The 13298-nt window shown below is 43.2% G+C and overlaps 1 protein-coding gene across 1 annotated transcript in view; it reads right to left on the bottom strand.

Annotated features, from left to right (window-relative positions):
* The window catches only part of LOC128648791 (oxysterol-binding protein 2-like), a 731192-nt gene that overhangs the window by 34377 nt on the left and 683517 nt on the right, over window positions 1-13298 (bottom strand). The window contains 1 exon segment of the mRNA XM_053701658.1: window positions 7382-7477. Coding sequence (XP_053557633.1) covers window positions 7382-7477 — 96 coding nt within the window.

A 13298-nucleotide genomic window follows, 5' to 3' on the forward strand; every position in this document is an offset into this window, starting at 1 on the left:
AGATTATATATATATATATATATAGAGAGAGAGAGAGAGAGAGAGAGAAAGAGAGAGTATAACTTTGAAGCTAGGGAACCTGTGACACCGGTGGCAGGCCTGCGACTAAATCCCATACTCCAACAACGTCCTTATGTCCAGACTGTAGTTCTCTGATGGGACAAATGGGCCTCAAATCGGTCTGAGAACTCTTCTCACCTGGAGCGCCTTCCTTCTTTACCTTCCTCCGCCAAGACAAAGACAAGACTAGTTTCCAGTAAGGTTAGAGGTTTTTTTAAAGGGCTCTGGGTGTTTTGGGATCTTTTTCCTCCTCCCCGTATTCAGGAGTATAAGTCCCGGGGTGATGGGTCATGGACTCTCACCAGCTTTATGAAAAAAATTAAATATCTTTATTTCTTTTGCATGATGTACCGAGTCCACTGATTCATCCTAACTTGTGGGATATTGTCCTTAGTAGCAAAGAGAGCACCACAGCAGAGCTGTCTATATAGCTCCCCCCTTAACTCCACCCCCAGTCATTCTCCTTTGCTGGCTCTAAGCAGGAAGAGTAAAGAGAAGAGGTGTTAAACTGTTAGTTTTATTTTATCTTCAATCAAGTGTTTGTTATTTTTAAATGGTACCGGTGTTGTACTATTTACTCTCAGGCAGGACATAGATGAAGATTTCTGCCTGGAGGATGATGATCTTAGCATTTGTAACTAAGGTCCACTGCTGTTCCCACAGAAGCTGAGGAGTACAAGAAAATTTAAGTGTGAGGAACGGTTTCTTGCTATACAGCAATGAGGTATGTTCAGTCATATTTTCTGCAGAGACTGTGTTAACTCAGAAAGGCTGACAGTGTCCCCATTAGGGGAAGGGTAAACAGTAATCCTAGTGTTATCAGAGGTTTTTACTAGCTTGCATAAAGGGTTAATTTTTTGTGGGCACTCAGTTTGTTATGTGAATTTGGGACAAAGATTTTGTGTCTGGGAGTAACGTTTTCTGTTTTATGGGACATTTGCTTGAGGGTTCTTTGGGGTTGTTTATAACCCACATGGCTTTCAGGCAGGGTTTGTTAGTTTTGTGTAGGCCCCAGCAGGCGGGGCCTACATTTACAAGCAGCAAGCAACTTCTCCTGAGGTCCTGAGAGTCTTCTGAGGGACTAATTGAAGCTTTAAACCCTATATTATTGCCTCCGAAGGGCAGGTAGGGGCCACAACAGAGCTGTGGCAAGCTGCTAACAGGGGTTTTAACCGGTTTTTAGACATATTTCAATCCGTTCATTCGTTTTTCATTTGGGGGTTTATTGCTTATTAACTTGTGGTGCAATGCTTCTAAGCTTAGTGGGTACACTGTTAAATTTCAGGAAAATTTAAGCAATTTTAACCTGTTTTGCAGTTTGTGTATGCCTTTTTTTTTCTCTTAAAGGCACAGAACCGTTTTTGCAAATTGTGTTTTTTTCATTAAATAAAGTGTTTTCCAAGCTTGCTTGCTTTATTACTAGTCTGTTAAACATGTCTGACACTGAGGAAACTCATTGTTCAATTTGTTTAGAAGCCATTGTGGAACCCCCTCTTAGAATGTGTCCCACTTGAACTGATATGTCTATAAATTGCAAAGAGCATATTTTGACTTATAAAAGTTTGGCATTAGATGATTCTCAGACAGAAGGAAATCAGGTTTTGCCATCTAGTTCTCCCCAAGTGTCACAACCAGTAACGCCCGCACAAGCGACGCAGAGTACTTCTAGTGCGTCTAATTCTTTCACCTTGCAAGATATGGCTTCAGTTATGAATACTACCCTCACAGAGGTTTTATCTAAGCTGCCTGGGTTGCAAGGGAAGCGCAGTAGCTCTAGGTTAAGAACAAATGCTGAGCCTTCTGACACTTTAGTTGCCGTATCCGATATTCCCTCACAATGTTCTGAGATAGGGATGAGGGATTTGCTGTCTGAGAGAGAGATTTCTGATTCAGGAAAGATGTTCTCTCAGACAGATTCAGATATGACAGCATTTAAATTTAAGCTAGAGCACCTCCGCTATTGCTCAGGGAGGTTTTAGCTACTCTGGATGATTGTGACCCTATTGTAGTTCCAGAGAAATTGTGTAAAATGGACAAATATCTACAGTTTCCTGTTTACACTGATGTGTTTCCGGTCCCTAAGAGGATTTATGACATTGTTACTAAGGTTTGGGATAAACCAGGTATTCCGTTCTCTCCCCCTCCTGTGTTTAAGAAAATGTCTCCCATTTCTGACACCATAAAGGACTCATGGCAGACGGTCCCTAAGGTGGAGGGAGCTATTTCTACCCTGGCTAAGCGTACAACTATACCTATTGAAGACAGTTGTGCTTTCATTGATCCTATGGATCAAAAATTAGAGGGTCTCCTAAAGAAAATTTTTGTTCATCAAGGTTTCTTCTTCAACCTATAGCATGCATTGTTCCTGTAACCACTGCAGCTGCCTTTTGGTTTGAGGCTCTAGAAGAGGCTCTTCAGATGGAGAATCCACTAGATGATATTTTGGACAGAATTAAGGCTGTTAAATTGGCTAATTCTTTTATTACAGACGCCGCTTTTCATCTTGCTAAATTAGCGGCTAAGAATTCAGGTTTTGCCATTTTAGCGCGTAGAGCGTTATGGCTTAAGTCCTGGTCAGCTGATGTGTCATCTAAATCTAAGCTTTTGTCCATCCCTTTCAAAGGTAAGACCCTATTCGGGCCTGCATTGAAAGTGATCATTTCAGACATTACTGAAGGGAAGGGTCATACCCTCCCTCAGGATAAGTCAAATAAGACAAGGACCAAACAAAATCATTTTTGTTCCTTTCGAAACTTCAAGAGTGGTCCCTCTACCTCTTCCCCTGCTGCAAAGCAAGAGGGGAACTTTGCTCAATCCAAGCCAACCTGGAGACCTAATCAGGCTTGGAACAAGGGAAAACAGGCCAAAAAGCTTGCTGCTGCCACTAAGTCAGCATGAAGGGGTGGCCCCCGATCTGGGACCGGATCTAGTAGGGGGCAGACTCTCTCTCTTTGCTCAGGCCTGGGCAAGAGACGTTCAGGATTCCTGGGCAGTAGAAATTGTAACCCAGGGATACCTTCTAGATTTCAAGGATTCCCCTCCAAGGGTGAGGTTCTATCTTTCTCAATTGTCTGTAAACCCGACAAAAAGAGAGGCGTTCTTACGCTGTGTAGAAGACCTTTTTACCATGGGAGTGATCTTCCCAGTTCCAAAAGCAGAACAGGGGCAGGGGTTCTACTCCAATCTGTTTATAGTTCCCAAAAAGGAGGGAACCTTCAGACCAATTCTGGATCTCAAGATCCTAAACCAATTCCTAAGGGTTCCATCTTTACAAGATGGAGACCATTTGGACTATCTTACCATTGATCCAGGAGGGTCAATATATGACCACCGTGGACTTAAAGGATGCGTATCTGCACATTTCTATCCACAAAGATCATCACCAGTTCCTCAGGTTCGCCTTTCTGGACAAGCATTATCAGTTTGTGGCTCTTCCTTTCGGGTTGGCCACGTTGCCGCAAATCTTCACGTAGGTGCTAGGGTCCCTTCTGGTGGTTCTAAGGCCACGGGGCATAGCAGTGGCGCCTTATCTAGATGACATTCTAATTCAAGCGTCGTCCTTCCAACTAGCCAAGTCTCACACGGACTTAGTGTTGGCCTTTCTAAGGTCTCACGGGTGGAAAGTGAACGTAAAAAAGAGTTCTCTTTCCCCCCCTCACAAGAGTTTCATTTCTAGGGACTCTGATAGACTCGGTGGACATGAAAATATTTCTGACGGAGGTCAGGAAATCAAAGATTTTGTCCACCTGCCGAGCTCTTCATTTTATTCCTCGGCCGTCAGTGGCTCAGTGTATGGAGGTAATCAGACTAATGGTAGCGGCAATGGACATAGTTCCATTTGCTCGCTTGCATCTCAGACCACTGCAACTATGCATGCTCAATCAGTGGAATGGGGATTATGTGGATTTATCTCCTCAGATAAATCTGGATCAAGAGACCAGAGACTCTCTTCTTTGGTGGTTGTCACAGGTTCATCTGTCCCAGGGAATGTGTTTCCGCAGGCCAGAATGGGTTATAGTAGTCTTCTGGGCTGGGGTGCAGTCTGGAATTCCCTGCAAGTTCAGGGTTTGTGGACTTGGGAGGAGGCTCTCCTACCGATAAATATTCTGGAATTAAGAGTGATATTCAATGCTCTCCAGGCATGGCCTCAGCTGGCTTCGGCCAGATTCATCAGGTTTCAGTCGGACAACATCACGACTGTGGATATATCAATCATTAGGGCGGAACAAAGAGTTCCTTAGCGATGATAGAGGTCTCAAGGATAATCCAATGGGCAGAGGCTCACTCTTGCCATCTGTCAGCGATCTATATCCCAGGTGTAGAGAACTGGGAGGCAGATTTTCTAAGTCGTCAGACTTTTCATCCGGGGGAGTGGGAACTCCATCCGGAGGTGTTTGCTCAGCTGGTTCGGCTATGGGGCACACCAGAGTTGGATCTGATGGTGTCTCGTCAGAACGTCAAACTTCCTCGTTACGGCTCCAGGTCAAGGGAGCCTCAGGCTGTACTGATAGATGCTCTAGCAGTACCCTGGTCGTTCAACCTGCCTTATGTGTTTCCACCTTTCCCTCTCCTTCCACGTCTGATTGCCAGAATCAAACAGGAGAGAGCATCAGTTATTTTGATAGCGCCTGCGTGGCCACGCAGGACTTGGTATGCAGACCTGGTGGACATGTCATCCCTTCCACCATGGTCTCTGCCATTGAGACAGGACCTTCTGATCCAAGGTCCATTCAAGCATCCAAATCTAATTTCTCTGCAACTGACTGCTTGGAGATTGAACGCTTGATTCTATCAAAGCTGGGTTTCTCTGAGTCAGTCATAAATACCTTGATTCAGGCTCAAAAGCCTGTTACCAGGAACATTTATCATAAGATATGGTGTAAATATCTTTTTTGGTTCGAATCCAAAGGCTTCTCCTGGAGTAAAACCAGGATTCCTAGTATTTTGTCTTTTCTCCAAGAGGGATTGGAGAAAGGATTATCAGCTAGTTCCCTAAAGGGACAGATATCTGCTCTGTCTATTTTGTTACACAAGCATCTGGCAGATGTTCCAGACGTTCAGGCTTTTTGTCAGGCTTAGTTAGAATTAAGCCTGTGCTTAATCCTATTGCTCCGCCACGGAGTCTAAATTTAGTTCTTAGAGTTCTTCAGGGGATTCCGTTTGAACCCATGCATTCCATAGATATTAAGCTTTTATCTTGGAAAGTTTTGTTCCTAGTTGCTATCTCTTCAGCTCGAAGAGTTTCTGAACTATCTGCATTGCAATGTGACTCTCCTTATCTTGTGTTCCATGCTAATAAGGTGGTCTTGCGTACCAAGCCTGGGTTCCTACCTAAGGTTGTTACTAACAGGAATATCAATCAAGAAATTGTTGTTCCTTCTCTGTGTCCTAATCCTTCTTGTAAGAAGGAACGTCTGTTGCACAACTTGGACGTGGTTCGTGCTTTGAAATTTTATTTGCAGGCAACCAAAGATTTTCGTCAAACATCTTCTTTGTTTGTTGTCTATTCTGGAAAGCATAGGGGTCAAAAGGCTACGGCGACTTCTCTTTCCTTTTGACTGAAAAGCATCATCCGTTTGGCTTATGAGACTGCTGGACAGCAGCCTCCTGAAAGGATTACAGCTCATTCTACTAGAGCGGTAGCTTACACATGGGCTTTTAAAAATGATGCTTCTGTTGAACAGATTTGTAAGGCTGCGACTTGGTTGTCGCTTCATGCCTTTTCAAAATTTTATAAATTTGATACTTTTGCTTCTTCAGAGGCTATTTTTGGGAGAAAGGTTTTGCAAGCAGTGGTGCCTTCCGTTTAGGTTCCTGTCTTGTCCCTCCCTTCATCCGTGTCCTAAAGCTTTGGTATTGGTATCCCACAAGTTAGGATGAATCCGTGGACTCGGTACATCATGCAAAAGAAAACAAAATTTATGCTTACCTGATAAATTTCTTTCTTTTGCGAATGTTCCAAGTCCACGGCCCGCCCTGTCTATTCAAGACAGATAGTATTTTTTTTATGTAAACTTCAGTCACCTCTGCACCTTATAGTTTCTCCTTTTCTTCCTTGGCCTTCGGTCGAATGACTGGGGGGTGGAGTTAAGGGGGGAGCTATATAGACAGCTCTGCTGTGGTGCTCTCTTTGCTACTTCCTGTCAGGAAGGACAATATCCCACAAGTTAGGATGAATCCGTGGACTCGGTACATCGCAAAAGAAAGAAATTTATCAGGTAAACATACATTTTATTTTTTACATCAAGTTTGTCCAACCTATGGCAAGTGGGCCACAATTCAATATGATGGATTATTTCATATGGAGTCCAGTCCCCTGCTCCTAGGATAATTTGCCACTTCACCTTGTATTGCAATTATTCACACATGCAAGGCAAATAGGCAGTTGTGAAAGTCAGATGGCTGCTGAAGGGAGAAAAGTAAAAATTACCACAGATTTTCTCCTTGCAAATGCAAAAGATTAAGCACAGCCCAATAAGCAATATGCCTGCTCCAGACTCCTGCAACCACCCTGCCTCCATACTCCCCTCCTCTCAGTGACTTTCAAAAATATATTTAGGTGACGGGAGCTGGTCTGAAAATAGCAAGACAGACTGGAGCATCTTTCTTTACAGAATGTGCTCCATTCTCCTCTGAAAAGTGTATATTTAAATTGCATGTGAACAGGAATACAGGAGCCAAGATGCTCTTATGCAGCACTTAAAGGGAGTCAAGTCCCAAAAAAACTTTCATGATTCAAATAGGGCATGTAATTTTAAACAACTCTCCAATTTACTTTAATCACCAATTTTGCTTTGTGCTCTTGGTATTCTTAGTTGAAAGCTAAACCTAGGTAGGCTCATATGCTAATTTCTTAGACCCTGAAGGCTGCTTCTGCATTTGACAGTTTTTCAACACTAGTGTGTTTCATATAGATAGCATTGAGCTCATGCACATGAATTTACCGAGAAGTGAGCATTGATTGGCTAAAATGCAAGTCAGTCAAAAGAACTGAAGTAAGTGGGCAGTCTGCAGAGGCTTACATACAAGGTAATCACAGAGGTAAAACATGTACTATTGTGTTGGTTATGCAAAACTAAGGAATGGGTAATTAAGGGATTATCTATCTTTTAAAACAACCAAAATTCTGATGTTGACTGTCCCTTTAAACTTCCTAATTGTAAGTTCTCTAGGAAGAATGATCTTTTTTGGTATATGCGGCAACAGGGGCAAGAAGATTATCAGATAATAAAGAGAAAATATATTTTATTGAATTTAGTTACGTCAGATGCACTGGATTTATATTGTCAGCAAAATGAATAACTTGTCACAGTTTTCATACCTTTCTCGGAATGTCCCGGGAGAAATAGCTGTAAGGGCTGAATTTCAATTGGCATTTGTCCTTGGTTCTGTAGTTGATCATTTCAATTTCTCCAGACTGGGCAGACAAAGATAAAACAAAAAAAATGTCAAAATGAATAAAGTTGTTACAATTTATCACTTAACATTGTGATCATCTCTGTACGTGTTGTTAATTGTAAAAAATCACATTCATTACTGCAAAGGTCTAACAATAACATGTGCTACCTTAGTGATTAAAGGGACAGTAAACATTAACAATAACTAAACTGAATCTTGAAGATTGTAGTATGTACTGCATATAAAATCCCCAAAGCATGTGGTAATGATATATTTCTCTTGTTAAGTGTAGTCAGTCCACGGGTCATCCATTACTTATGGGATTATATCTCTTCCCCAACAGGAAGTTGCAAGAGGATCACCCAAGCAGAGCTGCTATATAGCTCCTCCCCTCACATGTCATACCCAGTCATTCTCTTGCAACCTAACTAAAGATAGGTCGTTGTGAGAGGTCTGTGGTGTTTTTAAACTTAGTTTATTTCTTCAATCAAAGGGTTGTTATTTTAAATGGCACCGGAGTGTGCTGTTTGTTCTCAGGCAGCATTAGAAGAAGAATCTGCCTGCGTTTTCTATGATCTTAGCAGACGTAACTAAGATCCACTGGCTGTTCTCGCACATTCTGAGGAGTGAGGTAACTTCAGAAAAAGGGGAATAGCATACAGGGCCCCCTGCAAACGAGGTATGTGCAGTAAATTATTTTTCTGAGGAATGGAATTGACTGAGAAAATACTGCTGATACCAATGTAATGTAAGTTCAGCCTTAAATGCAGTGGTAGCGATTGGTATTAGGCTGATGAGTGTGTGTACACTGAAGTATTTTTCTAGGGAATGGAATTTGACTAAGAAAATACTGTTAATACTGAAGTAATGTATGAGCCTTAACTGCAGTAAAAGCGACTGGTAGCAGGCTTATTAATAACACTTCATAACTTTTTAAAATGTATGTTCAAAATGTTAACTGGCATGTTAATCGTTTTTTGTGAGGTACTTGGTGATAAAACTTATTGGGGCATGATTTTTACCACATGGCTAACTTTTGTTTCTGCATAGAAACAGTTAACTGAGCTTCCCCACTGTTGTAATATGAGTGGGAGGGGCCTATTTTAGCGCTTTTTTGCGCAGTAAAAATTCAGTCACAATCTTCCTACTTCATCCTCCATGATCCAGGACGTCTCTAGAGAGCTCAGGGGTCTTCAAAATTCATTTTGAGGGAGGTAATCAGTCACAGCAGACCTGTGACAGTGTGTTTGACTGTGAAAAAACGTTAATTATTAAATTGTTATCCGTTTTTTGGGTATTAAGGGGTTAATCATCCATTTGCTGGGTGGGTGCAATCCTTTGCTAACTTAATACATTTACTGTGAAAATTTGGTTGCTATAACTAATTTGGTTCATTGTTATTTCAACTGTGACAACTTTTTGTGTTCCTTAAAGGCACAGTAGCGTTTTTTTATATTGCTTGTAAATTTATTTGAAAAGTATTTTCCAAGCTTGCTAGTCTCATTGCTAGTTTGTTTAAACATGTCTGACACAGATTAATCTGTTTGAAGGCCAATGTGGAGCCCCATAGAAATTTGTGTACTAAATGCATTGATGTCACTTTAAATAAAAGTCAGTTTTTACATGTAAAGAAATTATCACCAGACAACGAGGGGGAAGTTATGCCGACTAACTCTCCTCACGTGTCAGTACCTTCGCCTCCCGCTCAGAAGGTGCGTGATTTTGTGGCGCCAAGTACATCAGGGAGGCCCTTACAAATCACTTTGCAAGACATGGCTACTGTTATGACAGAAGTATTATCTAAATTGCCAGAATTAAGAGGCAAACGCGATAGCTCTGGGTTAAGGACAGAGCGCGCTGATGATGTGAGAGCCATGTCCGATACTGCGTCACAATTTGCAGAACATGAAGACGGAGAGCTTCATTCTGTGGGTGACGGATCTGATCCAGGGAGACTGGATTCAGAGATTTCTAATTTTAAATTTAAGCTTGAGAACCTCCGCATATTGCTAGGGGAGGTATTAGCGGCTCTGAATGATTGTAACACGGTTGCAATTCCAGAAAAATTATGTAGGTTTGATAGATACTATGCGGTACCGGTGTGTACTGACGTGTTTCCTATACCTAAAAGGCTTATAGAGATTATTAGCAAGGAGTGGGATAGACCCGGTGTGCCTTTTTCCCCTCCTCCCATATTTAGAAAAATGTTTCCTATAGACACCACCACACGAGACTTATGGCAGACGGTCCCTAAGGTGGAGGGAGCAGTTTCTACTTTAGCTAAGCGTACCACTATCCCGGTGGAGGATAGTTGTGCCTTCTCAGATCCAATGGATAAAAAATTAGAAGGTTACCTTAAGAAAATGTTTGTTCAACAAGGTTTTATCTTACAGCCCCTTGCATGCATTGCGCCTGTCACTGCTGCGGCGACATTCTGGTTTGAGTCTCTGGAAGAGGCCATTCGCACAGCTCCATTGGATGAGATTATGAACAAGCTTAAAGCACTTAAGCTAGTTAACGCATTTGTTTCTGATGCCGTCGTACATTTAACCAAACTTACGGCTAAGAACTCCGGATTCGCCATCCAAGCGCGCAGAGCGCTATGGCTTAAATCCTGGTCAGCTGATGTGACTTCTAAATCTAAATTGCTTAATATTCCTTTCAAAGGGCAGACCTTATTCGGGCCCGGCCTGAAAGAAATTATCGCTGACATTACGGGAGGTAAGGGCCATGCTCTGCCTCAGGACAGGGCCAAATCAAAGGCCAAACAGTCTAATTTTCGTGCCTTTCGTAACCTCAAGGCAGGAGCAGCATCAACTTCCTCCGCTCCAAAACAGGAAGGAGCTGTTGCTCGTTACAGACAGGGCTGGAAAACTAACCAGTCCTGGAACAAGGGCAAGCAGGCCAGAAAACCTGTTGCTGCCCCTAAGACAGCATGAAGAGAGGGCCCCCTATCCGGAAACGGATCTAGTGGGGGGCAGACTTTCTCTCTTCGCCCAGGCTTGGGCAAGAGATGTCCAGGATCCCTGGGCGTTGGAGATCATATCTCAGGGATATCTTCTGGACTTCAAAGCTTCTCCTCCACAAGGGAGATTTCATCTTTCAAGGTTATCAGCAAACCAAATAAAGAAAGAGGCGTTTCTACGCTGTGTACAAGACCTCTTACTAATGGGGGTGATCCACCCAGTTCCGCGGACGGAACACGGGCAAGGATTCTATTCAAATCTGTTTGGTTCCCAAGAAAGAGGGAACCTTCAGACCAATCTTGGACTTAAAAATCCTAAACAAATTCCTAAGAGTTCCATCATTCAAAATGGAAACTATTCGAACCATCCTACCCATGATCCAAGAGGGTCAGTACATGACCACAGTGGACTTAAAGGATGCCTACCTTCACATACTGATTCACAAGGATCATTATCGGTACCTAAGATTTGCCTTCCTAGACAGGCATTACCAGTTTGTAGCTCTTCCCTTCGGGTTAGCTACGGCTCCAAGAATCTTTACAAAGGTTCTGGGCTCACTTCTGGCGGTACTAAGACCGCGAGGCATAGCGGTGGCTCCGTACCTAGACGACATTCTTATACAAGCGTCAAGCTTTCAAATTGCCAAGTCTCATACAGAGATAGTTCTGGCATTTCTGAGGTCGCATGGGTGGAAGGTGAACGTGGAAAAGAGTTCTCTATTACCACTGACAAGGGTTCCCTTCCTAGGGACTCTTATAGATTCTGTAGAAATGAAAATTTACCTGACGGAGGCCAGGTTATCAAAACTTCAAAATGCTTGCCATGCCCTTCATTCCATTCCACACCCGTCAGTAGCTCAGTGCATGGAAGTAATCGGCTTAATGGTAGCGGCAATGGACATAGTACCATTTGCGCGCCTGCATCTCAGACCGCTGCAATTGTGCATGCTAAATCAGTGGAATGGGGATTACTCAGATTTGTCCCCTCTACTAAATCTGGATCAAGAGACCAGAGATTCTCTTCTATGGTGGCTTTCTCGGGCCCATCTGTCCAAGGGGATGACCTTTTGCAGGCCAGATTGGACGATTGTAACAACAGACGCCAGCCTTCTAGGTGGGGGCGCAGTCTGGAATTCCCTGAAGGCTCAGGGATCATGGACTCAGGAGGAGAAACTCCTCCCAATAAATATTCTGGAGTTAAGAGCAATATTCAATGCTCTTCTAGCTTGGCCTCAGTTAGCAGCTCTGAGGTTCATCAGATTTCAGTCGGACAACATCACGACTGTGGCTTACATCAACCATCAAGGGGGAACCAGGAGTTCCCTAGCGATGTTGGAAGTCTCAAGGATAATTCGCTGGGCAGAGTCTCACTCTTACCACCTGTCAGCGATCTACATCCCAGGCGTGGAGAACTGGGAGGCGGATTTTCTAAGTCGCCAGACTTTTCATCCGGGGGAGTGGGAACTTCATCCGGAGGTCTTCGCCCAACTGATTCATCGTTGGGGCAAAACGGATCTGGATCTCATGGCGTATCGCCAGAACGCCAAGCTTCCTTGTTACGGATCCAGGTCCAGGGACCCGGGAGCGGTGCTGATAGATGCTCTGACAGCCCCTTGGGTCTTCAACATGGCTTATGTGTTTCCACCATTTCCGATGCTTCCTCAACTGATTGCCAAGATCAAACAAGAGAGAGCATTGGTGATTCTGATAGCGCCTGCGTGGCCACGCAGGACCTGGTACGCAGACCTAGTGGACATGTCGTCCTGTCCACCATGGTCTCTGCCTCTGAGGCAGGACCTTCTAATTCAGGGTCCTTTCAACCATCCAAATCTAATTTCTCTGAGGCTGACTGCATGGAGATTGAACGCTTGATTCTATCAAAGCGTGGCTTCTCGAAGTCGGTTATTGATACCTTAATACAGGCTAGGAAACCTGTTACCAGAAAAATTTACCATAAGATATGGCGTAAATATTTATATTGGTGCGAATCCAAGAGTTACTCATGGAGTAAGGTTAGGATTCCTAGAATATTGTCTTTTCTACAAGAGGCTTTAGAAAAGGGCTTATCTGCTAGTTCGTTAAAGGGACAGATTTCTGCTCTGTCTATTCTTCTACACAAACGTCTGGCAGAAGTTCCAGACGTTCAGGTTTTTTGTCAGGCTTTGGCTAGGATTAAGCCTGTGTTTAAGACTGTTGCTCCGCCGTGGAGCTTAAACTTAGTTCTTAACGTTCTGCAAGGTGTTCCATTTGAACCCCTTCATTCCATTGATATCAAGCTGTTATCTTGGAAAGTTCTGTTTTTGATGGCTATTTCCTCGGCTCGAAGAGTCTCTGAGTTATCTGCCTTACATTGTGATTCTCCTTATCTGATTTTTCATTCAGATAAGGTAGTTCTGCGTACTAAACCTGGGTTCTTACCTAAGGTAGTTTCTAACAGGAATATCAATCAAGAGATTGTTGTTCCATCATTGTGTCCTAACCCTTCTTCAAAGAAGGAACGACTTTTGCATAATCTGGACGTAGTCCGTGCCCTGAAGTTCTATTTGCAGGCAACTAAAGATTTTCGTCAAACTTCTTCCCTGTTTGTCGTTTACTCTGGACAGAGGAGAGGTCAAAAGGCTTCGGCTACCTCTCTCTCCTTTTGGCTTCGTAGCATAATACATTTAGCCTATGAGACTGCTGGACAGCAGCCTCCTGAAAGAGTTACAGCTCATTCTACTAGAGCTGTGGCTTCCACCTGGGCCTTTAAAAATGAGGCCTCTGTTGAACAGATTTGCAAGGCTGCAACTTGGTCTTCACTTCACACTTTTTCAAAATTTTACAAATTTGACACTTTTGCTTCTTCGGAGGCTATTTTTGGGAGAAAGGTGCTTCA

This window comes from Bombina bombina, chromosome 2 (assembly GCF_027579735.1).
Source record: "Bombina bombina isolate aBomBom1 chromosome 2, aBomBom1.pri, whole genome shotgun sequence".
Classification (NCBI taxonomy): domain Eukaryota; kingdom Metazoa; phylum Chordata; class Amphibia; order Anura; family Bombinatoridae; genus Bombina; species Bombina bombina.